This window comes from Athene noctua, chromosome 1, assembly GCF_965140245.1.
Source record: "Athene noctua chromosome 1, bAthNoc1.hap1.1, whole genome shotgun sequence".
Lineage (NCBI taxonomy): Eukaryota > Metazoa > Chordata > Aves > Strigiformes > Strigidae > Athene > Athene noctua.
In genome coordinates, this window is record NC_134037.1 from 114,947,104 (window position 1) to 114,972,732 (window position 25,629).

The following is a 25,629-nucleotide window of genomic DNA, read 5'->3' on the forward strand; positions in this document are numbered from 1 at the left end:
GCTTGAGATTCATGTCCATTTCCTGGGCCAACTTCCTAGCAGAATGATGGAAACCTCTAGAAGAGCTCTTTGGTACCTAAAAGGCAAGTTGCCACAGGCTGAAGTTTCTGTTATACTATGGGCATAATGGAGTTTGCAAATGCCTGACAGAGCAAAGCACCATCTGTCATTTATTTAGTTTATCATTTCTGCCTGTGGAGCTGTTTGATGGGACACCGTTATCCCTTTGATGCTCTCCTCAGGAGTGAAAAGTCTCCTCCCACGTCCCAACCCCTATGCCAGGTGTCTGCGAGCCCTGTGCTTTCCCTGCTGATTGGCATCTCCATGCTGTCATTCATGGTCCAGAGGTAAATCCTGACTTCACCTTTTCCCCATCTGTATCTTCAGCGAAGATTCTATAAAGTCTTTTTCTCACCATCAGTGAAAATATGTGGTGTAAGACTGAAGGTATATTGCCCAGAAATGTGAGATCAGCAGAAGTACAACTTGGGCAAGTTAAAAACAGTAGCTAGGGCTTTTGACTAGAAGAAAGATAGGAGAAGATACTATAGGAGCAGCATTTTCTCTAAGTTACTCCTCATTCTGTGACATTTCTTTTTTAATGTCACTTGAAGAAGTAAGACTCAGGGTCTGGCCAGTGGCTGCATGGAGCCTGTGTGTCCCTGCTCCCTGCTGGCCTTTTCTTCCCATGACGTGGAAAGAAATCCTCCCATCACCTGACCAAAGGGGCAGAATACCCTCTTCTCCTCCTACATGGAGCCATTCCAGCTCTCCATTCTCAGGGAGATAAGGCGGAATTAATAATTGTGATCAATGTGTTTCTTGTTTCCAGATACAGTGTACCAGAAGGTATTTTGTGAGTATGATATATGAGTCACTGTGGAATGCAGGAGCACTTTTTGGCCTTGCAGCTATGGAGGTACAGTTTTCATCTTCTGTCAGCCTATAAAACATGCAGCCCAGAGACATGATGAATATGTTTTGCAGAAGCTCAAGTGGAAACTCCAGGGAAGTTCCTTGAAAGTGTTTCTAAACAACAAGACATTCATTTTGTTAGTTAAACAAAGTAAGATAAACCTTCCAGATCTCCTTACCGCTTCATTGCCTGCCCCTTCTCACTTTTCTGGCTTACTTCCAAAGCCTCTAAAGAGAGGATTGACTGGGGGCTGGTATTTGCTCAAGCCCCTGTTTTTAGCTTTGAAGTACCCAACCTTCATCACAACCTGTGGCAGTAGCAGGCAAGTTGATAGTCACATCTGGGCATCCAGAGAACACAGGCCAAGGGAAAACCAAAAAGCAGGGGTAGTCCAGGGACACAAACCTTTTGCAAGAAAAGTATCCTCTGGCTGTGCAGTGAGGGAACTTGCCTGGCGCTATGCGACGCATTATCCCCTACTCATAACTCATCCTATGTCTTGCACTTGTCCCCTGCTCTGTTTATCAAAACCTGTTGGTCCTGCTGCTGCCCAAACTCTAGTAAATTGGTTCATCAATCATCTGGCTCCCAGCCACAGTCTTGCCAGGGAAGGGAAGAAGTGAATGGATAGAAGTACTTAAAACTCCACAGATAATACAATTTTGATTAGAAAAAGTGCTTACTTCTGCAGCCACGTTTAAGTACATTAGAATAGCTGTTTGTATTCCTGACTACTTAAATTAAGGCACTTATCTTGAAGAGGCTGTAGTGAATCAAGCCCTTCATTAGCAGGGCAGTTGGATCTTCATTCTTGCACCATTCTTGCTGCACTACCCTCCAAAGTCAAGCATGATGGGCTGGTTAATACGAGCTAGGTATTCAGCCCAGAATATTCACAGCTGGGGCTTCACTTTTCAGGGCAAAGAAGTAGCAAAAGCAAATATTATTTTAGTGAGTACAGAGCTCAGTCTGCAAAGAGGAGCTCACAGAAATCCATTTCCAGGCTGGGTATGAATGGCTGGACAAACAGTGACTTTGTATTATTTGTCCTGTCAGCGCCAGGATCTTGGCAAGGGTCCTGGTGGTGCGCATTACCCTATCCCCATCTCTAATTGATCAGAAACGCCTGGATGGATGCAGGGATTTATCATCTTAGGCAAGACTTCTGTGTAGATTGGGGTGCCTGTGGCACCAAGGGCTGGCACACAGCATGTCCTTCACAAGCACTGTGGGCATCCAGGATGGGGCTGTTCAGTGAAAGTGGAGACTGACTTGCGGAAGCATGACGGCACAGCCTCTAAGGTTATAAAGTAGGTATGTTTATTCAGCACTGAGGCGCACGGGGGATCACTCCACCACAAACATGCGCGCCTCTCATGGCACCTTGTCTTGGCTTTATGCTACAAAGCATCACATATTCAGAATACACCTATACATATGCATAACCTATCCCTGCTTCATATTATAATGACCTTCAAAGTAATTTTCATATGTTCCGCCTCGGTCTCCTCCTAGTTGCGTCTGTGCAGTGTGTCCCAGTGGCCATGGGCTGGGGTCGCAGAGATGAAGTAGCTCCACTTCCTCACTGTTGAACTTTTTACCTCAGTTTCTTGAGCAGTCTCTGTAGCCTCCTGGACTCAGGCCGGACCAAAGGGTTGGTTTTGACCAGTTTTTAGGGCTGTCTTCCTATTCCATCAAGAAGCGTTCTCTCACAGCTTCCATTAATCAAAGTTTCCATGTTGTCCTGCTCTCTGGCCCATCAACTATGATCTATTATTCTATTTAAACTTAGTTTTAACTAATGCGCCTCTAGCCCCTAGCCTGATCTCTAAGTCTTCCATCTTTATCCCTAAACTAAGTTATACCTTCATTACTTGAGTGCCTAATTTCTATATCCTATTTGAATTTCCTAGCTCCTCATTTCAAGACAGCATCAGTCTAATACATCCTGCCTTGCACTAGTTTGCAGACTAGCACACCATAAATGTGACCTCATTTTTAACTAAAATTTGGTGGGATATTTTTCTTACTCAGTATTTTTAGCTGAAATACTTTCTTTTTTTTTTTTTTTTTTTTTAAATTAGGTAGAATGGATTTTTGTGGGTTTGTGTTTTTTGTTTTTTGTTTTTTTTTTTTTTTTTTCCTGAGGAATTTTAACTACAGTGGCATTGTAAAAACATTTATCATTTGACCCAAAAACATGTGTCAAAAAGGAAGACTGAGCTTGGTTTTGATGCCTGAGGTTCCAGTGTTGGGTTCACAACAGGTATCACTCTCTGTGCTTGCACCTATTTTGGCTCTGGAGACTGGAATTGCTGCATCTGCTTGTCTGTCTGTGGTGTTTGATTGCAGACTTAGGTGACCAGTCTTTCTCAGGAGACAAGTTTTATCTTTCAGTTAACAGTACCCAAGGTACAGACACCATGAAGACAAGTGAACAGCCTAACCACTCTCTGCATTTGGATGTCTTAGTTTCTTTTTAGGTTTAATGTCCATTGTTTTCACCTTTTCTTCCACATCAATAAAAAGCTGGTGAGACTAGGTCTGACTGGGATCTTTGATCTACATCAAAAAAATCAAGAAAAACTGCTTATTAGTTGCCAGATGCTAACCTATTAGAATTGGCCTCAATTGCATTTTGTGTAGCAACTGTTTTCCAGCTCTGTTTAGCTTAAACCTGCAGAAATGCTGTAATTTGCATATAGTGACACTGGGGAGTAATGGGATGGTTTTGCTAATTAGGGAATAGCAACAAATAATTTCCTGAGTAATAAGCAAATCCTTTCAGACTAGTCTTACACTGATGGAGGATGGTTTCTGTGTTGATGATTCCTCTAACTCAGTGGAAACCTTTGTAAATGGAATAGAGGAATGTAAGATTGTCCTTCCCATATGGCCTCACCAATGCACTCTACATTCAGAATTCAGTATAGGAGGGATATGATTTTGCTATGTCACAAAATATGCATTAGGTTAAAAGGAAAAAAAAACCATGCTCAGATTAGGTAATTTGTAGGAAGCTAGAACTGTGAAAGTGCAGGCCTGTTCCCCAAGCAAAATCAAGCTATATTGTAATGACAGGAGCTGCAAAATTCAGCAACTCTATGGCAGCACATGACTAATACAAGACATCTGGTTTTGGCTGGGCTGAACATTTTAATGAGAAACTGGATTTTCACCACAGGTTCAATCCTTTCACAAAATTCAGGTCTGTCCTCACAGAGCTCATCAGGAAAAAGATCTGTTCTATGGGAGCAGGTTTGTCACTAGGCTGAAGATCCTATCAGGAAAAAGGCTATTAGTGCTTGACAGATCAGCCTTCTGAATCCTTTTGGGTCGCTCGACATGTCATTTTGGATAGATCCGACCTCTTTTATTGAATCAGTCAAGACATACTGTCAAGTTTTCAGATTATTTGACATTTTGGTTAATGGTTTCTTTTCCCTTTGAGTTTCCATCTGTTTTCAAGTGAAAAAATACTGGTTTGAAACTGTAAAGTTTCATTTAGAAGAGGTCAACCCAAAATGTTGCAGAATTTTCCATAACATAATGTGACATTTCAGAAATGTCAAGTTGAAATGTTCCAGCATTTTCAAACTTTCCCTCCATTTTGGGGGTTGAAACTGTTTACCTCAGAGTATCCAACAGCTCAAATAGCTTCAGTGCTGTCCATTTACCTTCACCTGACAAATTCGATCTAACTTCAGTGAATAGGAGCCTCTTTGTTCAAACCTTTTATTAACGCTATGATGAGTAGCAGATGCTTGAAGAAAACCTTTGAGGAGAGCTGAATGACCAACTCTTTCTAAAGGTTTCTCTGCTTTCCTTGCCAAGACTTTTAAGTGACCCTAACAAATATGTCCGTGATCCCTAAAGGCCCTGGCATTTTTCTGGAAAAGGCTCTTCTTTTGGGTGTTTGGAGGTCCCAGAGAAGAAGCTCATGAAATTCCTGGTCATCCTGCTGAGAGGCCTGGCTGGACATCCTTTGCAACGTGGATAGGATGCCCTCCCCACCCAAACTGAAGGACGTGACACTAGGTGTAAACCTGGGAGTTGTTTACATGTTGCTGTTTGGAAATGATAACTTTCCTTTCGCCTGCAGCCTAATGTCTCTCTCTTTTACTACGTATTGTTCAACATTGTTTCTGCCTGAAACATTTATAAGACATTATGCTTAAAAAATAAGGTTGATGAATGAGAATAGATGGTTTTCCTAATAAAGTGACTGACAGAAGGCCAGAAGCCATTTTTTCAGCATGGAAGCTTGTCATTTGGCTGCTGTAAATTGCTCTGAGAAGCAAGATAGTAAAAACAAAGGCAAAAATAGAGCAATAGATTACACTGAAGCAGAAAGTGTCCTGGTAAATTGAGCATTTGTGGAGAAATACAATTAAAGCATTACAAATTCCTCACTCATTGTAACAAGGGAACAAAGACTTTCTCAGAACTTACGGAAGTCATAAGCTTCTACAAGTCCTTTTTTGTAGGTGACAGATTTGTAACTGCCTGCTGGGTGACCCATAGTGTGGACATTCACCTTTCATCATGCTGCAAGACTGAGACCCCCTGAAAGGGCATTAGGTGATCTTGTCAATGGGTAGATTAGTCCTGTCCAATTTTAGATTTCCTTTGCCTGTTTTGAGCAGGGATTTTGCTTTTTTTCTTAGATCCTGGCCTCAAAGGCACCTGGAAGGGTGTGTTAGAAAAACTGATATTTGAATACTTCTCAAACTCCATATGTAGCTTTCTGCAGTGACCATCCCATTGATGTCAAGTGTGACTGTGGGATCATCACAGGACACAATCCTCTCAGCTGTGATTCTGCTTTCTGTGTTTGTTATTGACAGCTGTACTAATCAGCTGTAACTTTGCTAGATTCCTTGTATTCGAGCCAAAATGCCTGACAAATAACATTGGGTACTCCCGCTGATCAGGTTCAAGGCATCTGCTTGGGTATGCAAAGCTACATAGAAGATGTGATACAATTACCAGAGCTTTGGATTAGTCTTCTGAGTTAACAGGAACCATGGCAAGAGACAAAACCCAATTTAACACCATCAAAACAGAAACTCCTCTTCCAGCTGACACATCCAGCTGAATGCACCACCAAGAGAGAAGAACATGATTCCAACACCAATGGCCCCACTTCAAAGTAGCACTTAAACATATGTGTCATTCCTCTCATAATCAAGGGAACTGCCCTGCTCGTATGTGTAAGTGTTCATCTACTTAGCTCTGATTTCCTAGGTTTTTGTCCTGCACTAAAGCTCAAGCCTAAGGTAGATGCAAGGTGGTGTCTGGCCTCTTTGTGGTCCTGAACCTGTGCCAGTCGTTCCACCTAGTCAGTATGCTCAAAAGCACTGCACTGAAAGGTGAAATTTAGCCCCTCTTGCCCTTGTCCAGGTAAGAACAGATCAATCGTTTCAGCTGACTTGGAAGAACATTTTTTTGCAAGTGGCACTTTTAGAGGGATTTTCCCACATTACCTTTCTCACCCAGGCTGGAATCCAGCCACCTCACAAAACCAGGATTGTATCTGTGTCTGGAGGGGAGATGTCAGACCCTTGGCTCACAGTCCATCTGTCCAGGGAGGCTGAGCCATCTCAGGAGTCATCATGCTGCATAGTATTAAATCCTGAGACATGCTTAAGCTTAAAGGCACTTCAGAGTATCACTTGAGATGCCATTGATTCCATTATCATCCTAATTGTGCAAATAACCTCATTTGGCTAAAAAAGTATCTGATTTCCAACCAGTTTACTGTCATATCCCCAGGATCATGTTTGAGCCAATAATTGATCATCACATTTTCATTTCCAGGCGAAACAAATAAATAGATTGTGTTGTTGTATATCTTGCAGACAAACAAAGCAGTAGCCAAGGGGGACTTCCACCATGCAAGCTCCAGCTCCCGACGAGCGCTCTTCCTGGCTGTCCTGTCCATTACAATCGGAACTGGCATCTACGTTGGGGTTGCCGTGGCTCTTATTGCCTATCTGTCCAAAAACAATCATTTATGAGCCTCAGGAAAGGGGGAGAACCAGCCACCCGGCGCCCGCACTGCAGAACTCCCAGCAGATCAGACTGCATGATTTTCCAAAAAGATCAAGAGACAAACATCTTCCGGGGGCAGGTACAGGATAAGATGGGCTTGTGCATTATTGTAGGGTGGGAAGCTGGCTGGGGTGGGGGTAGCTCCACCATTTGTGATGCACAAGTCTTGCTTCTCTTCATGAACCCCCGTACAAGAAAGAAAGAAGGAAAGAAAGAGAGAAAGAAAAAAAGAAAAGGAAGGAAGTTGGGGGAGGTGTGAGGAGGGTTGTTTTGACGTTGCCTTCTTTGCAATATGGTGTTTACAAGCAGCTGGCAAACTGAGCTGTTCTCTTAATACCTTCTTGGTGACCTGAACTTTGCAGCCAGCATGAGCTTGTCCTTAGTTTGCTTGTTAAGCACGGCACTGAGATCTGGGAAAGCATGGACAGTGTCTGGTTCTCTGAAAGAGCAATATAACAACAGGAGGAAGAATATGTTTTCTTTTTTTTTTGAACGCAGGACTCATTTGCCTAAGAGTGAAGCAGAGACCTCAGCGTAGAATGGTATTGCCTACTCTTCTTGTGTGGGTAGGTTTCCATGGAAGGAGAAAAGGAAATAAAAAATGTTTTTTCTTTCCTTTCCTTGTTTTTGGATTAAGATGTGACCCACAGGCCCACCCCAATGCAGAACAGCTGAGGTTACTGCATGACTTGGCTCCACAGACTGAGTGTGAGGTCGAAGTAGCATGGGATCCGTTGTAAAATGAATTCCTCCATCCAGTCACATCGTGATAACAGCACATTCCTGTGGCATATTGCTCGTCTGGGTTGCTCCACCTTACCATGGAGACCTGCATAGCAGTCAGTGCAAGAAACCTGGGGGAAAAAATGCAAACTGAAATACTAATCAATTTTAAATTAAAAATCGTGGTAAAGCATGGGAATTAACCAGGGGAAGGAAGCTTCATGTATTTCTGGGGTCCTGCTCATACACAGAGCAGTGAAGGAGACCACTCAGATTGCAATCTCACAGCTCATCCGTGGACCAGGGACACAGCATATCCATGGAGAGACAAGCATGTCCATCGATAAGCAATGGTACATTGTAAGGCAATTGGGCATTGCCCTTACTTCACTGACTGAAACAATAAATTTATTTTCTTCTTTACTCCTTCCCCACAGTCAACTTTTTATCTTTTTTGACTTACAGATGTACCATTTCATCCCACCAAGGGTGTACCAGCATAGATATATATGTATCTACATATGTAGATATACAGAGAAAGAAACTGATCGAAACAATAAGCATTTATTACTCACTGCCTTGTGTTTTACAAACATAATTTCTTTACCCAAGAATGTCATCAAAGACCATTTTTTCCAATTCTGTATTGTGTGTCAGCTTTGCTCTGGGACAGTTTTTTTCTCCTGTTTTGGGGTTGGCATTACTTTGGTTTTAATTTGACTTTTTTTATTTTAGGGGGGAGGAGGACAAACACATCCAAAACTATTTTTCTGCTAGTTATACGGTTTATTAAAATACATGGTATACAGCTGCTGATGCTCCGTGTGACACTTTCTTTGGATGGATGTGAAGCGTCAGACTGAGTGAAACTTGCCCCAGTACCCCAAGTTCAGCTACCTGGAGGAGTACCTGTATGGACCATCCCGTACTGTACCTGGACTCAAAAGCTGTCACTGACAGATCTTCTTTTGCATTGATTTGTTGGGCTTCAAACTAAGCCTGTAGACTAGCAATGTACTCCTAGGCATTTTCATCAGCTCTCAGACATTGCTAAAGCTGAGGGCCCAGTAAATGCAGTTTTTTGGCCAGGTTGCCCTGTTAAGGTAAAGTCAATTCTATGGTTCTTCCCCTTCAACATTTTTTTTTTTTAGCAACTGCCATGGAAGCCCCTTCTCTTTGAAGTGTGGCAGTAGTGGGAGGGTGTGTTAGTCCCCACTCTCTATTTGCCCCAGTGAGCAGCATCTGCATTTGAGTAGGTGAGGGACAAGGGCATAGTCTGCTGCCTCCTTATTCTTTAAAGAGCATCCACAGGGTTTCTAGATGTGGTGCTTTCAGCAGGCTCTCCAAAGCAGTGTGTGTTGCAGTCCTTGCCTCACTTGACCTTGGAAATCAGGTGGCTGTGACTGCTTTGGTTCACATTTGCCCCATTTCAAATTGTTCTTCCCGCTCAGGAAAAAAAATGAAAGTTTTTTTCTTGGTTGTTTTTAAGGGTGAAATGTTGCTAGACATGTCTGAATACAAGGTCATGTACACTAGGCCTGGACGTATGTCAAACATATATCTCAGTCCAAATCTTATTTTGCCTTAGTTCATAATGGGGTAATGCCTTGTCTGAGAGAAACCTTGTCTGAGGCTAGGAAAGCCCTTATCTAACAAGCAGACAAGGACTGGAAATACTGATTATTTAACTTAAATGAAGAGATTCCCATCCTTGCCTTTTCCCGTTTATTTTCCATCTAAAATAAGCACAAAGACTGGGAGAAAAGGAGGTGCAGCAATATGGGGCACATCACCGTCAGCTACACTTTCAACAGCACTGCCATGTCAGTCTCATCTGAGGTACAGCACAGGGGCCCTGCAGGATCCCAAGGGCTTTGGAAGAGCTGGCTGGTCCTATATGTTCAGGTGTGGGTATCTCCCTCTGCCTCATGCTCCTCAGCAGCCAGGCCAAGGTCTTGCACTGTTACAGGGCAGAGATGCAGCCCTTCCACATGGTGACTCCTACGCTAGTCAGCTGAGTAGGGGGTGTGCATGGCTGGAGGTCCTTGGAGGCTGCATATTGGTGGGAGGGATCAACTTCCAGCAAAAGCTTCATCCTTTGCCAGCAGAACTCTCATCTCACTCAGCCTGCGGGTGACATCCAGGCTGGGGAGCGTGGGCTCCTGTTCATCTACCACCACCCTGGGAGTCTTTGGGGGCCATATAGGTCCCATCCAAGACTCCAAAGCTGAGCACCATACAACAACAACTAATCCATTTGCTAAGTAACTCAGATTTAACTGTGTTTGGATGTGGTTCACCACAAGAAATGAGAATGATAATGAGTTTCAGGCTGGCACTCCCAGGACATCACCTTACCTCTGTGTGAAGGCCCTAAATGCCGTGGCATGCGAGATGTGCAGTGAGACCTGTCAGCACACACATTCACTTTTGCAACACACAGGTGCCCAGAGAGCTTGAATTTGGGCAAGGTAACACATTTCAGTTAGGACTTGGCTTTCACCACGGGCTGCTGTGCTTTGCCCCTGACACACAGATCAGCCCAAAGAAGCCCTGACACACAGCCAAGGAAGTGGATTGCTGCGTGTAATGTGCAACTATGTCAGCATGATTTGTGGGGAATTAGCTCTTTCTATCAAAGGCTGAACTTCGGAGCACATGGTATTGAAGAAGAATCTTAGATTTTTCATTTAAAAAGGACGAAACTAACATTTCCTAGTCCTGATCTGAATTTAACCTGGAGTTCAAAAAATTAGAAAGCAAATACAAAGACACTAAGGTCATTCATTATACATGCCCAACAATAAGAATAATACTAAATGCCATTTTTAAACCAGTCTTGTGGTTGATTTTAAACCAACCTTATGATTTTTGATAATGGTTGTGGAGGCTGAATATTGACCTGACAGGCAAAAGCCAGCTCTGGAGCTTGAAGAAACATTTCTAGATGGGCAGCTTTAAAAATGCCATAGAGATCTTTGCACCTAGCCTTAAAAATAGCATCCCAAACTGGGGAGTGCAGGCTTGCATGTCTCCAGGAACCCCCAAGGGACAGTAAACAGGAGCAGCACTGTGGGAAAGACCTAGCAAGAGCACTCCTGAGAGCATCACCTGGCTGAAAGTTGAGGATGTGCCTCTGTGCTGCACACACAGGAGCAACATGGGGCTGGCACTTGGCATGGCGGTCCAGGGGGGGTGAGCAGGGAACTTAGAAGGGGGTTGCATCCCAGGGTGGTAGACCTGGGCCTCGCTGCAGCCCAAGGTGGAGATAAAGCTGCTGTTGATAGCTTTCACGCCTTAGTATGGGTCCAGTTTGCTGAATATCTACTTCATGGATATTTACCCAGGCCTGTGGGTTAGCCAGGAGCTGAACAAGGACCTGTCTCTTCCTCAGGTGAGTGGTGTTGGCATGGCCCACTGCAGCATCTCTGGCCAGCAGAACAGATACAATCCTCTAAAGAAAAATCCATGGCATGAAGACTAGAAAGTGCCACTGACACCAGTGCTGCAGTCTGAGCTTCTGCTGAGCAAGGACCTCTGAAGCTGGGTAGGACAGGTTTGCTCCTCAGTGTCAGGGAGGTTCTAATGAAAGGAGAGATTTGAAGGAAATGCTGCAGAGGTAGCATTTGATTCCAGCTTTCCTCATCTCAGGCTTTGGAGTTGTCACATGCTGTGATGTGGCTGAAGCGGAGGAACTGGCTCTGAGCAGGGGCAGCTGGTAGGAGAGCAAGAAAGACCATGCAAGAAGGACCACAAGCAGTATGCTGGTGCCATCTCACAGCATACAGGAGGATGCGTTCGCCTTGCAGGATTCTTTTCCTGCAAGAATATCTTCTCGGTCTGCAGTGGGCTGTCGGTCTCAGTCCAGCTGGGATCAGGGTGACACGCAGAAGAATGACAAACTCACATCAGTTTGTTGAAGGGGGGGCATTGTCAAGAGCAAATGCTGCTGCACTATGTGCAAGCTCCCAGTTTGTTATGGCCTGTTTACATAGGTTCATTTTTACTTTTACATCCTACTGACCTTCAGGTTTTGCCTGTTTACTGCTTACATACTCACCACACTCTGCAGGTGGTGTTTTTTACTGCTGTTTTTCACACAACACGGTGTTACATAATGCTGCCTCAGTTTCCCACAATCATTCTTCTAACCTCAAGGTCAGTTTACATTTTGCTAACCACCAGTTTTTAATTCCCACAATGGGCTGTGAGGCGCTGATACAGCATTTCAGCTGCTGCCTTTCTTAACATTGGTTCTCAAAACACTGTCCACATCATCTCACCACACCAGACTGAGGATACAGCTATAAACTTCCACCCAGCTGAAACACTGACGCAGCCTTTTGCAGAGACAGAATTTAGGACCTGTGCTTTACCTCTGCACCTGAAACAAAACTTTTTTGTAGGTTTGTGGTGTGTCCTGGGACAGCATCCTCAGGCCAGCACACTAGTGGAGCCATCACGGCAGAGAGGGGCTTGACCCTCACAGAGCTGGAGGAGCAGAGCAGATGACACCTTGCAAAGATGTATAGTTTCACAATAAATCGGTGCGCATTCACACTCACACAAGGAACATAAAAATCTTTCTGGTTTACGTGCATCCAGGGCTTCTCTGAAGAAAGAGAGGCTCACCCTGATTTTGAGTGTGCTATATATCTCACCATCTGCTAGAATACTCGGAGAAGATGCCAGCTGTGGAAATAAATTTCTCTACTGCATCTCAATACCTCTTTCCACATCAACTTGGGAGATGTGTAAAGTCCTGCCATCCTGATGGGCCCAGCTAGAAAGAGAAACATGGTTTGGGCTCTCATATGATACCTGTGAGCAAGAGGAACAGGAAAAACCAAAGGTAAAAGTGATGCCTTGGGCTGCCTATGTTCTTGTTTGATGTTGATGAAAACCTTAGGCTGACAAAGTCAGGAAACTCCTTTTCAAACACGCCTGGGGGGGACGAATTTCTAGACTTTTTCAGTAGCAGAAGGGAGGAGGGTCTACGTGCAAATGAAATCGCAAGCCCCTGTTGCTTAAGCTGGAAATACAGGTCTGAAACTGAGCAGCCATGTGAGATTCATGTCCTTTCATTCACAGAGAACAACCTGTGTGACCCACATTTCAACTGAAACCATACCACCAGCTTTTGCTTTCTGAGTACCAGCTCCAAACTACTACAGGCCATGGGCTGACAAGCATTCCACTGGTTCACATGTATCAAAAAATAAGATGTGATGTTATCTTGCTACATATAAACTCTGTGTCCGAGCAGGTCCCATCTGTCTTACCCCAGCAAGAATAAATCTGGCATGACCTTCCTATTGTGTGCTCAGGCAAATTTGGCAGAAAGACCAGTATGTGCATCTGCCTTACGCAGATGATGTTGGTATTTCTGAGTGATGCCACAGTGCACAAACCTGTATGAATTGGGAAATCACTGTCAGATAGAGGAATATCTTCATAAATTGCTATAGCAATTACTCCTGCTGTTTATAGCCTTACCATTCAAGACTGGCTATGAAATGTTGTCAGCAGTTGTTGAACTAAGAAAGCATTCTGCAGACTATCATTATTTATTGTTGGCTGCTTGTTGCTGATGGTTATTTTCTGTTTGTTATTCCCTCTGTTATTCCCTCCTTTGGGAAAGGAAGGGTTGTGTGACCAGGGAGGAGAGACAGGGGTCCTACATCTGCTGTGCATGTTTGATTGGAAGAAGTCAGGAGGAAGTACTGACAGGTAAAGATAGAACCTTGAAAGCTTACTTACCTATAGAGGGACACCAAGAAAATAACTCTGGGTGCTTTTGTTTTTCAAAGCAGCTTTCTGAAATTGAGTTAACGTACCTGTCATTCGGTTCATCTTCAGCTTGCCCCTTCAACTTACCTGTTATTGAGAAGTGATTGCTACTTTTATGCTCTCTCCAGGCTTAAAGGCAATTTTATTTTTGATAAATATCACTTTTGGGGTAGCAGAGTGTTCTGCCCTCATGTGTTTGGACACAGGGAGATCCTGTGTAGTTTACAAAAGAACTCTGCCATGCCAGAGAGAGGAGAGAGAAGCCAGTCTCCCAAAGACTACAGCTTCCCTCCCCTTCTGAAGTGAGAACTTCATCCCATATTGGCTCAATCGGGAGGTATCAAAGAAGTGGCACGGATATCTTTACCAGATGACAAGCTGTAGTGATAACTAAGATTTACTACAAGGTAAAATATTGAGCTGTAAAGTCCAGGGTTGGAAGGCTTCAACTTAATCATGTAATGTAGGATGTCACTGTGGATTAACCTCAAAAGATGCATGGGGAGTTCTGGAGACTCACTGAGAGGGAAGAAAAAAACCCTCTTTGTGAAAGTCTCAGAGCGCAAAGGAACAGAGAGAGTCTCAGCAAATAATGCACTGGGTCAGAGACTAATTACATATTACATCTGCCATCTGACGGGATTTCATAACCCCCTGATACCTCCATTGATTCTCAGTGCCTTCATTTAGGAATCTTCCTAGCCTTGAGCATCTTTTATTGCTGTCAGTCTGAAATTAATTTCTTCCTCGCAACACCCACCATACAAGCTAGCTTTCAAGAGCTCTGTGCTGAGGCAAGGAAGAGGGCATAGCAAGGCTGCTTGGAAGCATCACTACACCAAGGCTGGAACAGATGGGGGGCAGACACCAGCCTGCCTGCCTGTGACAGTGGCAACCACCGTCTCTGGGCTGGCTGCCATGCACCCTTCACAGCTTGGGAACTGCCACCTGGTGAGCTGCAAAGGAAATTCACAGGCAGCCAACAACCAGTGTCTCCTCTGTAATCTCCCCTTAATTTCTTCCCACATCAGTGCATACAATGATGGCTGGCTGGAGGGCGTTCCTAACCTGAGGGACTTTTTAAATTAGTAACTATTTTCAACAGCACTTGACAGAAGGTGTGGACATCTTTAATATAATTAAGTGGCCATAAACCTCACAGTAAGGAGCAGTGCAGCAGAAGAGATACCAAACCACTGCCCTCAGAGAAAGGGCACAAAGAGAGAGTGCACAGTGTATTAGACATCAGAGAACATGCACTCAGGCTGCTAAAAGCTCCAACCAGTGGTGGAGCTTCTGTCAGAGTGCACAACAGGCAATGATACACGCAGCTTGCAGAACAGGTTTCATTAGTCTCAGGGTTTGTTACACTTGCCTGTTAGCAGCACAAGACCACAGGGTGAATATTTGCAAAAGGGCTGAACCTAGGAGACCTTGTTATGTGCCTGGTTTCTTCAGTGCAAGATGTGGTTCAGGTAGCTAGTCCTGGGCTCAGCCAACTTCAAATCCAAGACAAGAGGCAGAGATGGAGATGCACAACAGGAGCAGTGTCAGTTTTCTCAACTAAACTAATCCAAACCTTTACAGCACCCTGCACCAACTCTGCTTTCTGTATCAGCACAGCACTAAAGATGCTCTTCTCCAGCTGCGTGGCTTTGCTCACAGCTGCTGCATTACCAACACAGTGTGGTTCTTCAGGCAGTCTGGTCACTGCAGCCCATGGTCCCACTTCTCTTGTACAACGAAGAACATTGGGTTTTGCTTCAGACATCATGGACAGGACTCAGTGTTGCAGACACCAGGATCACAGCTGTGTTAAGGGAATGAAAGCAGGAGCTGCCAACACCATTGCATTTTATGGTGATATTGTGAGGACCACATATGTCTCATATTTATTGATCATGAGGCAGCTCTGCATGCTGTGGTCAGAAGGTAGGTGCCACTCCTTTGTGCCATCACACTTCCTTCTTTGGACATGTCTATGTGTACTTATGACAGGCTGTTCTAGACATTTCAGGGTATAGCTGTCTGTGGAAGGAAGCAGAGGGGTGGGAAACAGCTCTGGGATGCAGATTTTATGAGGTGGGAGGTAGGAGCAAATCTGTAATTTACTACATCCCATCTGTGATTGCACACAACCTCAGTGCCATGTGCCTGGGATGAAGGCCACCTTCTTTTGGTCGATAACTCTATGGTGGGCTGTTTTACTGTGGACAAAACCCTCCCTCTACAGACTTTCCCGACAAGTAACAGATTGTGCTTGTGCAAAAGTAAAGCATCTGAAGTGATGCATCAGGTGGATTACACTGGCCTTCTCTTCCCAACACAGGGTCAGGTATTTGCATACCTTATAGATTCAATTTGTCCTTCCAGACAACTCAGAGGCATGCCCCATCTTTCAGACTGATGCCACTTCTTAGTCAGTGCCATAGATGTAGACATACATGCGCATACATACACATACAGGTGTATAAATACATATACATACGTATATACATGTACATGTGCACATACATATCCACATAACACATATATGTGTATGTGAAATACCAAACAGAAAGACACAGGGAAATCAACTGACTTGTTCTCCACCAAGAGGAATGCTGCAGTGGATTTCAACAGAAAAAAAACCCAACAATACTGATCAATAATCATCTACAAAATGTACAACAGATCATAAGAGCTAGGCTTTGCTGCTTCCCTGCTAAATGCTTTTGAGTCAGCTGTTCGCTGCTTTTTTCTCCGTGTTACCTTTGCCCAATACATCTTTTGCTAGCATTGGGTGAGGGAAAGCTGATGGTTGTGCATGAAAGTGGTACTGACACATCCTTAGCAGCATGCTGCCCACTATTTTGCAGCAGAAAGGACCCAGCCACTAGGAAGGCAGGTCTTGTTGGCTACGGTTTCCTCTATGTGTTTAGATAAGCCTCAGTAGAGTCAGTACTGCCTTCCAGGGACTGGCAGCTCATCTGAGTGGTCTACCAACTCTCTGGAGTCATCCTGTCATCTGAAATCTCTAGGAATTAGAGATGTGGTCTGCATTTAGGACCATAGAATAACTCAGGTTTGCAGACACTTCTGAAGGTCTTCGCTCTGGCCTCCTGCTCAATGCCCTGTGCTTCAGCCCCCAACCAGCTTGGTGGCCTCCACTGGACTCACTCCAGCTACACAACTGGCTCTTGTACTGGGGAGCTCCAAACTGGGCAGGATCTCATCTACTATAGTGCCAGCACATTCGTTATTTCCTACTCATTTAAGACGTATCCAAGAGGCAAGATTGATCACAATAAATAAACAAATGCTTAAATGAGCCAATATGCAGTCTAAGTAATATAGATTTTCTTTCAAAAACAGATTCATGAAGAAACAGCTTGTGTTATTACTGAAGTGCTTTGGTTATTAGCAACTTAAAAGCTGTGACAGAGTAACAGCCTCAGCAAGGAAGTGACCATCTTTGAGACCAGAAAGAACATAGGTACAACTTGCTACACTGACATAAAGGAAGTGGCATGCATGCAAAAATACTGCTGGACAGTCAGCAAGCAGTCAGTACTCAAAGAGGCTGACTCTCAGAGGTCTCTAAAGCATGAATATGGTCATCAGCATTGTGCTCAACCACCTCCTTGGGCCAAAACAAGTGGGTTTGGGGGTGTCCCAGCTGTGCCTAGCAGAGATGGACTAGTCAAACAAGAAAATCTCACGTGAAATGTTAAAATAAAACGGTCTGCAGAAAAATCACCCCCATTCCCAATGTCTAGGTAGGGCAGGACCTTCCTCTTTCTCCAGGCCTCCATCCACACTTCCCTATGTGGCAGCAAGGTCTGCACAGTCCCTTGGGATGGTAGAAAATCCTCTTCATCTCTCACAGTGAAGGTCTGGTTCTGCACATCATTCCCTCCTTCTTTACCTGTGTCCTCATTTAGGTTGGCTGCAGATCACAGGCTGTTTCCCAGCTGTGCAGTGCTCTGTTGCGCTCATGGAAGGTGCAAATTCCTTGGGCCATGGCACAGTAAAAAGGGCATTTTCCTCCTGCTCCCAAGCCCTTCTCAGGAACAGTGAATATCATCAGCTACAGATGCTAACCTGCCAATCTGGATGGGATGAGAAGCATCCTAGATCCAGTGTCCTGTCACCTTCACTACCTGTAGCCAAACCCCATGGCATGTCTCTTGAATCCCACCAGCTGCTGTGTACCCCACCCCATCTCCGGGGTGACAGTTACAACTCCTGTTTAGAATAGGGACAGGAGCAAAATTTCTATTCCAGTGTTTGATGGTCCACCCTTGAGGAAAAAGTCAGTATGAACTACTGCACTGTTTTCTTTCCTCAGGATCTTCTGGCATATGTGGTTAAGGCAAAAGTCTACCAGCATCCTTGTGGGAAGGATGATCCTAGGAATATTCTGTCACAACTGTTGATTTCTACTCTTCTATGTAACACTGGAAAGCCAGAGGGGTTGACCTGCTGGATTTCAGTCAGAAGGCTGGGAATCCCAAGCCACAGTTCCCTGTGCCCCCGAGGAGTGGTCCGACGGACAATGGGCTCCAGTAGCTCCAAGAAGCTCCTGTGCCACCGTTATGCAAGGAGCAAATGTTGTTGGTAGCCAACAGTAACCCACAAAACTGAAACATGAAATAAGTAAAATAAAACATCTCACGAAGGCCAAATGCTTGCTTGCATGCAAGAGGAAAAGAACTTTTAAGATGACACCTAACAGTGGCACTTCTGAAAACACTTAAGTAGAAGCTGCAGAAAAAGTAATATCTGAAAGCAGTTAGGCGACCTGAGCCTTGAAAACAATGATTGGCATGGAATCTGGTAGCAGACTAGGGTACTGCAAATCCTTGTTATGCCAACTTCCCTCATCACATCAAATCTGTGGAGACCCTCTCTAACCAAGAAAGGAGACAGACATGAAAATGCAGGCAGTACCTGATTCACCAAATAATAAATTTTTACATGTTAAAGCAGAGTGATCCACATATACACATTGTTGCAAGGCTCCTTTCCATTCTGGAGGGTCAGCGAACCCCTTGATAAACCACTATGTATCGTATTATATGGGCCTGTAGAATGTTGCTCCCACCCCAACACTACACACAAATATATCTGTTTCTCCCATTTCTTCATATTTTTGTAGGATCCTGGAAAGGAACTGAAATGAGTCTACCCATTACGACCTGTCTTCACCTTCCTTTATTATTTCATTTGATTAATTAGTTCATGTGACCATTTCGGGTGCCTTGCCTGTGAACTCTTATCAGTAACTTCTGAGCAGCAAATGACTTGTTCAATCAACAAATAAAAAAACCCTCCAAAAACCAAAAAACCACCAGGCAACTTTCCTCTTCCTGCTGCCCTCCAAGAAAGGGACCTGTTGGTATGCTCTTGGTACAGAGCAGCAACTAGAGCTGGTCACATTTTCTAATAATTTTATGTTTGCTTAGAACATTTTTCATCAGAAAATGCCATTTACTCAAAAGGAAACCTTGGCTGTAGGAAGATGTTGGTTTCAAGGGCATTTTAAAATTGAGAAAATGAAAAGTGGAGCCCTTCACAATGGCAAAATATTTCACAGTAACCTTTTTGAGATTTAACGCAGGCTATTTTCTTTTGTAATTATGGTCTCTGAAATATTTGATACTGATCAAATAGAGCTCCAGCTGTAGACTTTCCTGAGTTCCAAGCCCAGGTGCATTTTCAGACTGCTCTTCCTGTAACAGATGCCTGGGCCTTCCTATTCAGGCCGTTTCTGCAGTCAGACTTGCCTCTGCAATCTGGAGATTAGCAGGAGCAACTGATTAGGAACCCATTCCCAAATTCCCAAGCCAAGGTGCTGCTGGCACACTGAGGAAGGCACTGAAGTGCCATCATCCCTTGTCATCATCAAGGGATTGTCAGCTGGGAGGCAGCTTAGGAAGATCCCTTTGGCTGCAGGTACTCTGTGCATACTGCTGTACTGGCCCTTCATTTACTTCATCACCAAAGCATAGTAAGAGGCATGAGCATTTGGGAGGAACTCAGAGCAGGGTGTGACAAGTCAAATTGGGGTATCTTCCACAAACTGAGCTGCAGGGTGCTGAGTATTACTCACAAGATCTTTTAAGATTGCATTCTTGTTTTCTTTGGCAGGGGAGTTCTCTTGAAAATCAGTTTCCTTTTATGTTCACTTTCTCCCTTATCCATTAGCACAAATTAGCTTTTCTTCATTCTTCCTTGGCTTTCCTTACCACACACACTGTTGGACAGCTTATTCATCTGGAATCTGCCATTTGCTAACTGATCTGATTAGAGTTAATTACTAATTATTTGTATTACTACAACCCTGATGTTATACGCACCATGGGAATATAATTTAATTACAGCATAATATCAATCAGATGCATAAATTAAAATGTTTTAATATGATCCCATTTTCTATTTTCAGTTGTATGAGCTGCCAAGCTCCAAGGAGAAAAAAGCTGTTGCTCCAGGCTGTTCTGCAGTGAGAAATGGATGGTTCTCCCAAATCAGGTGGAGGAATGGGGCTCACAGTTCCCAGGTGTGGTTATCTTTAAGAAGAATTCTTCCTGAAAGGATTTTTAACATAAAAAGCTATGATTGTTCACCATTTAAGTTCTACAGTGTCTAGCAGCAAATAGTTTTACAGGGTCTATGAAGAACTACTTCTTTGTATTCACTCTGACCTAGAAAACAGCTGGATCTTTTGCTAGAAGTAGAAATGCAAGACAGTCCCATTATGGCCTGTCCTTGCCATTCATCATTCTTCATCTCGCTGACAAGTCATCCCTCATCCATTTTTTTTCCAGCCAAAGAGATCTAGGCCAGTTATCTTTTTCTTTGTGCGCAATCTGGTGTGTAGCTTCAGGTCCTTTCTGAGCCATTTCAAGACAGGGGAGGAGCACTGCACGCACTATGTGAGATGGTGGACAGACCACTAACACATACATTACGCAATAGACAAGCAACCTCAAGAAAGCCAAATATTCCCCGGTGCTTATAAACTGGCATATTTGTAGGGAGAAAATCTTGAAGGGGTGGTGAGGGATGCATCTTATCCATATATACACACACACATAGACATATATATATAAAAACCTGCTGGGAGGAAATGAAGATGACTGAGCCAGGCTTACTTGAGAGTGTCTATTGAGAACACCAGAGATGATGGGCATAAATGAAAACAAAAAATATTCCACCTGCACATGAGAGAACAGATTGTTCCTGTCAGGGTGGTCAAACATTGACAAGGTTGCCCAGGGAAGTTTTGAACTCTCTATTGTTGGACATACTCAAAGACCAAGGGTACACAATACTGGGCCTCTGATCTAGGTAACCTTGCGTGAGCAGGCAGGTTGGACCAGAGGACCTCCACAGGCCCCTCCCAGCCTCAGCTGATGCTGTACAGCCGATTGCCTATGTTACACTATGGAAGATGTAGAATTCCTCTCTGATCCACAACTTTCCACCTACAACCAAAACAGTAGTAAAGATTTCCTCCATTTCAAGTGCACGCTGAAGGCTCTTCCCCAGGGAAAGTCTTTCCTCTGTCACTCTGTGGGCACAGCAAGGCCAGCCCCGAGCCTCACGCACCATCCGAGGCCACCACCGTCCTCCTGTGGCCATGAGCAAGATCTCAAACTCCTTTTCCACTGCATTGTTAATAAAAATGGAAGATGCACATGGCACTGTCTGTTCCAGAACAGTCGCAGCTGTTCAAAGCTTTCCGTGCCCTGGGCTGGTGCTTTTCAGGACCAGCTCCTGCGTCAGCCTGCACCCAGGCCGGCGACAGCTGTATTTCATGCAGGTAACTCAGGTTTAACCCTTTGTCCCCTGAGCATCCGCACAGGCCCAGCAGCATGGCAAGGCACAGTGGGCTGCGTTGGAGCAAGCTGCTCCGCTGGACTTGTGGCAAATGTTGTGTCTGCATCCCTGCCCTTCTGTTCTCCCTGCAGGGTCCTGCTCAATACAACGAGCTGTTCTCCCTGGAAATGACCATCGTGGTGAAAGGCAGACTCCACTGCGAGCCGTGACCTTCACCCACTGAGCAGCCAGCACAGCCAGGGACACACGTTTGTGAGAAAGGCCCTCCCCACGGCAAAAAGGGGATCCATGGTCAGCTTGGGATGCCGTGTGTCTGCTGTGACTGTTGATACTGCGCGATGCCTTGGTTAAAACAGAAGCGATGAAGAGAGTTAAAAACCTGCCACTTTCATGAAAAATGCAGGAAATCTGAGACTTTGCAGGAAAAAAGCAGGAAATGGGCATCTTTTGGCTGTTTTAGACTCCAACAAGAAAGATTATGGGCCCGCGTTTTGCTGATTAGGGATACCAATTAAACTCAGACACCAGAGTGAAGAGAGCAGGCGTATTTTACTGGCAAAAACTAAATAATGTAACAGAATAATACAGAAAACATGCACAGTAAGAAAAGGCAGAATCGTGCACTTAAACAAATAGGAAAATACAGGGTAATGCCTCAAATCATTGCTGCCTGAGAGAGACAAGAGTGATTAGGAAAGATCCATCACCACTTGCACACGTTACCACCATCCAGACCCGCAGATGCTGGGCAGCCCCGGTTACAGCGAGGGTTTGGAGAGCCCGTCCCGGCAAGGGGGAAATCCGATGCGGTGCGTCCACCCGTAGCTGAGGCGTCCAAAGTCGCTGTGAGCGGGTCCAGCCTTATACACCCCCAAATCAGCAAGCCAGAACAGCTGGCACCTTTGTTTTGGGCGGGAATATCGGGTTTCACTCTCACATTAGATTCCCCCAGAGCCTGGCCAGGGCTCAAGGGAGAAGCTAAGGGAGTTGCCCTGCTTATCTAATTTATTTATTTATGTCCTCTTTGGAACAAGGCCACCCGTCAGGTCCCAAGGCCGGACAGCCGGCTTCATGGCCTTCTTCCCTTGCCTCTACGCGAAGAAGAAGAAGAAAGATACATCCAGGATAGACACAGACATGTTTTCACTACATTCGTCATCAGTAACGAGTCTATGATATCTAAGCTACATCTGTCATTCATGAGCATACACTATTTCATTAATGACTACATACTAAGTTAGCAGCTTGGGCTCGGGGCCTGTTGTTCAGGCTTCAGTACCTGAACACTTTAGCACTTTTTACATCACTAGAGGTGGTTTGTTACAGCCTAGTACAATACCTACCAGCACAATGGTTATCAGTTACAAAACATACAGGATTCATCTCTAGGTCAAGTCGGGCTTGTGCCTATTGTCCAAGCCTTAGCACTTCTGCCCGGTGCTTAACGCTTCAAGGGAAGTTCAGCACGCTGGGAAAAGGGATATAAGACCACTCTGCTGGACACTGTCTGCACTGGGCTAGGCTGGGGTTGGAGAGCCTGGGAGGGTCTGTGGGGCCCCAGCTTTCCCGCGGAGCTGGCTGCGGTGGCTGCTGCCGGTTCTTTCCTGCAATGCTGACCGCACCCACCTGGTGGGGCTGTCCTCGGGAAGGGCACCAGAGCTGGAAAAGCCCCTGGAAGAGGGGCTCTGGAGAAGCTCTTCTCCAGAGACTTGCCAGAAAGTCTCCAGAGCATCCCTTTTCCAGCCCATGAGATGCTCTGTGTGGCAAGGGAAGGTGCCCATTAGTCCACAGTCCTGGGCAACCTGGTCCAGGTGACCCTGCCTGAGCAGGCAGGTTGGACCAGAGGACCTCCACAGGCCCCTCCCAGCCTCAGCTCTTCTATGGGATTCTGTGCTTTGGTTTGGTTTTTTCTATGGGATTCTGTGCTTTGGTTTGACTCCCCAAGCAAACCGAACCCAGCCCCGATGCCTGCTGGAAAGGATTCTGGGACAAGGGATGATGATCCCAAACTCCTCCGCAAGGATGCGTCACAAAACAACTTCTGCCTCGTCCAGAATATCATATGGCACACACAGACAGAAGGGAGAGAATGTCCTTTAATTGTGGACATGAAGTGCAGGAGCCCGGGAGTCACAGGGGTTCAACCACTAACAAGAAAACAGCACCTGCAACGACAGAGCCAGAAAGCACTGGTAAAGCCCCAAAGGCAGGAGCAGGCACGGCTCGGTTCCCCTTTCTTTGGGAAACACAGTTGACAAGGAATTGTTGATATCCCAGAAGAGAGCTGCTGCTGGCCTTGGCTCCGTGGTGGCTCTGCCACCTTATCCCCTCTAAGGTAATGCCCTTAGAGAGCTGTGCGTGTGCAGAGGTGCACACTGCCCCCCCCTGTGCCACACAGCAGGGCTCCCCTTGGGAGCTTCCATGGGGTAATTTCCAAACCCTGCATAGCAGCATCCCTCACCGTGCCTTGCCAGTCAGTTGGACTGACTTAGAGCAGTGTGGAGAGTTGGCAAAGATGAGCAACGGAGCCTGATACACACCTGGGGCTCCTTTTGCACCTTCCTGCTTATTTTTTTTTTTTTATTTCTGGCCCTTCTTTTCCTCTCTTCTCTCCTCTTCTTTGCTTGGTGGCGTGGCCTCTCCTCTGTCCAGGTCTCTTCTCGCTTTCTTTTCCTTTGGCCGTCGTTTTCCGGGACAGAGCCTGCAAACCTTTCCATCCCACAGCATGATTAAATAGGTAAAGCCAGGATCAAGTGGAATCAGTTTAGATTTAACCAAAGCTGACTCATTTTACCTTCCGTGCTCTGTGAGGCTCTTCAGTTCTTCTGCACATCCCAGGGAGTCTATCGTGGTCTCAGGGGTGTTTGGAGACAAAGCAGCGGGTGCCTAAACCAGAAATTTCATCATTAGCAGGCGGCAAGGGATGCCCTGAAGTAGTAAGCAACTGCTTGGCACGCTGCTGCCTTAGCTCTACAGAGGAGATCCCTCTGGCTGGCTTGCATCAGCCCTTTCTTCCAAGGGTCTCCCTCTGGAGCACGATGTTCACGCGGGGCTGTGACAGTTCTTTTGCGGGGGCCGTTCAGCAGGGAGCCTGCGATCCCCTGCCTGGCAAGGAAAGGCTTTCCCTCTTCCTTCTGCCAGAATTTCTTCTGCCCTCCCAAGACAGAGCTCTGTGGATGCCCACTTGGTGCAATACAACCTTCTGTGGTGGGAGGCTTTGCTTTTGAAATCTATCTTTCTGGGGTGTTTTGTAGGTATTTCCTCTGATTAAGTACAGGCTTAAAGCATTGGAGAAAAGACCTTGCCAGTTTTACTTACAGTGTATTATTCCATGAGGGGAAAAAGAAAATGCAAAGCCACACGAGACTGAACGCCGGGAAGAGGCACAGCAGCTGCTTGGAGTCAACAGGGACTGCCCTGCTCCTACCTAAGACACACTGTTGCAGCGCTGGGGGAGCTGCCGTACCTCCGCCTTTTCTGCTCCCACGGCCGCGTCTCCCCCTGCTGCTCTCCGGGGGACGAGCAGAGAGTTTGGTGCATCCAGGAGGGCTTTTGCCTGGTGCTCCGCGTCTGCTCCGCCCGCAGGGCCGCGCTCCTTTTCCAACGGCAGGTCTGGAAAGCAAAAGCGTGTGCAGCAAAGTGACTTGTTGGAAGTGGACAACAGCTAAAGCAAAACCCACAGGAAGCCCTCCCCCTGCTGTCTGCTCAGGCTGTGACAGCCCTCAGTCCCTCCTCACACCTGTGGATCTGTCCACGGGCTCTGGTGACGTGCGGCCAGCCATCTCCTCCCCAAAGATGTCGCTGCCGTTCTCAATGAGAAATTCCACCAGCAGCTTCACCTGCGCACATCAAAGCCTTGGTTTCAGCGCAGGCGTCTGAAAACGTGTCAAGCAGCCTTTCCCGCCGCTGACCCTTGCTTCTGCGCAGAGGGCTGAGGGGCTGCTCTTCCAGGCAGCCACCCACCCCACCGGCATTTGCTCAAGAGAGGAGCAAGCTCTGACGGCCCAGGCGGGCTGCAGCCAGCCGGTCAATAGAGCGTACCTTCTCGGTCACCTCCAGCATGGCCTCGAGCGGGAGCAGGGCCTCGTCGGGTGGGCCCAGCAGGTTTGGCCCCAGGCAGATGGCCAGGTTGGCGGAGGTCATTCTGCTGGTGGTCACGTGGTGGCCAATGCTCTGCAGGAGCGAGAGCAGCCGCTGGAGGAGGAGGAGGTGGGCTGCAGGCAACTTCTCAGCCACCCTGAGGGAGCAGGAACGCAATGTTAAGGAAGCAGATGCTGCCCACAGCTGTCCCTGAGGCTTGCGCAAGGCAGGTGGGAGCCAGT

The 25,629-nt window shown here is 45.9% G+C and overlaps 1 protein-coding gene across 2 annotated transcripts in view; it reads left to right on the top strand.

Annotated features, from left to right (window-relative positions):
• SYNDIG1 (synapse differentiation inducing 1) overlaps positions 1-8,458 on the top strand; it is an 80,565-nt gene extending 72,107 nt beyond the window's left edge. The window contains exon 4 of one of the 2 annotated variants that reach the window (XM_074926647.1): positions 6,778-8,458. In XM_074926647.1, the coding sequence (XP_074782748.1) occupies positions 6,778-6,936 (159 nt within the window). In that variant the 3' untranslated portion in view covers positions 6,937-8,458. The remainder of the gene's footprint in view (positions 1-6,777) is intronic. The other variant, XM_074926655.1, reaches the window with a different exon arrangement.
• The last annotated feature ends 17,171 nt before the right edge of the window (positions 8,459-25,629 follow it).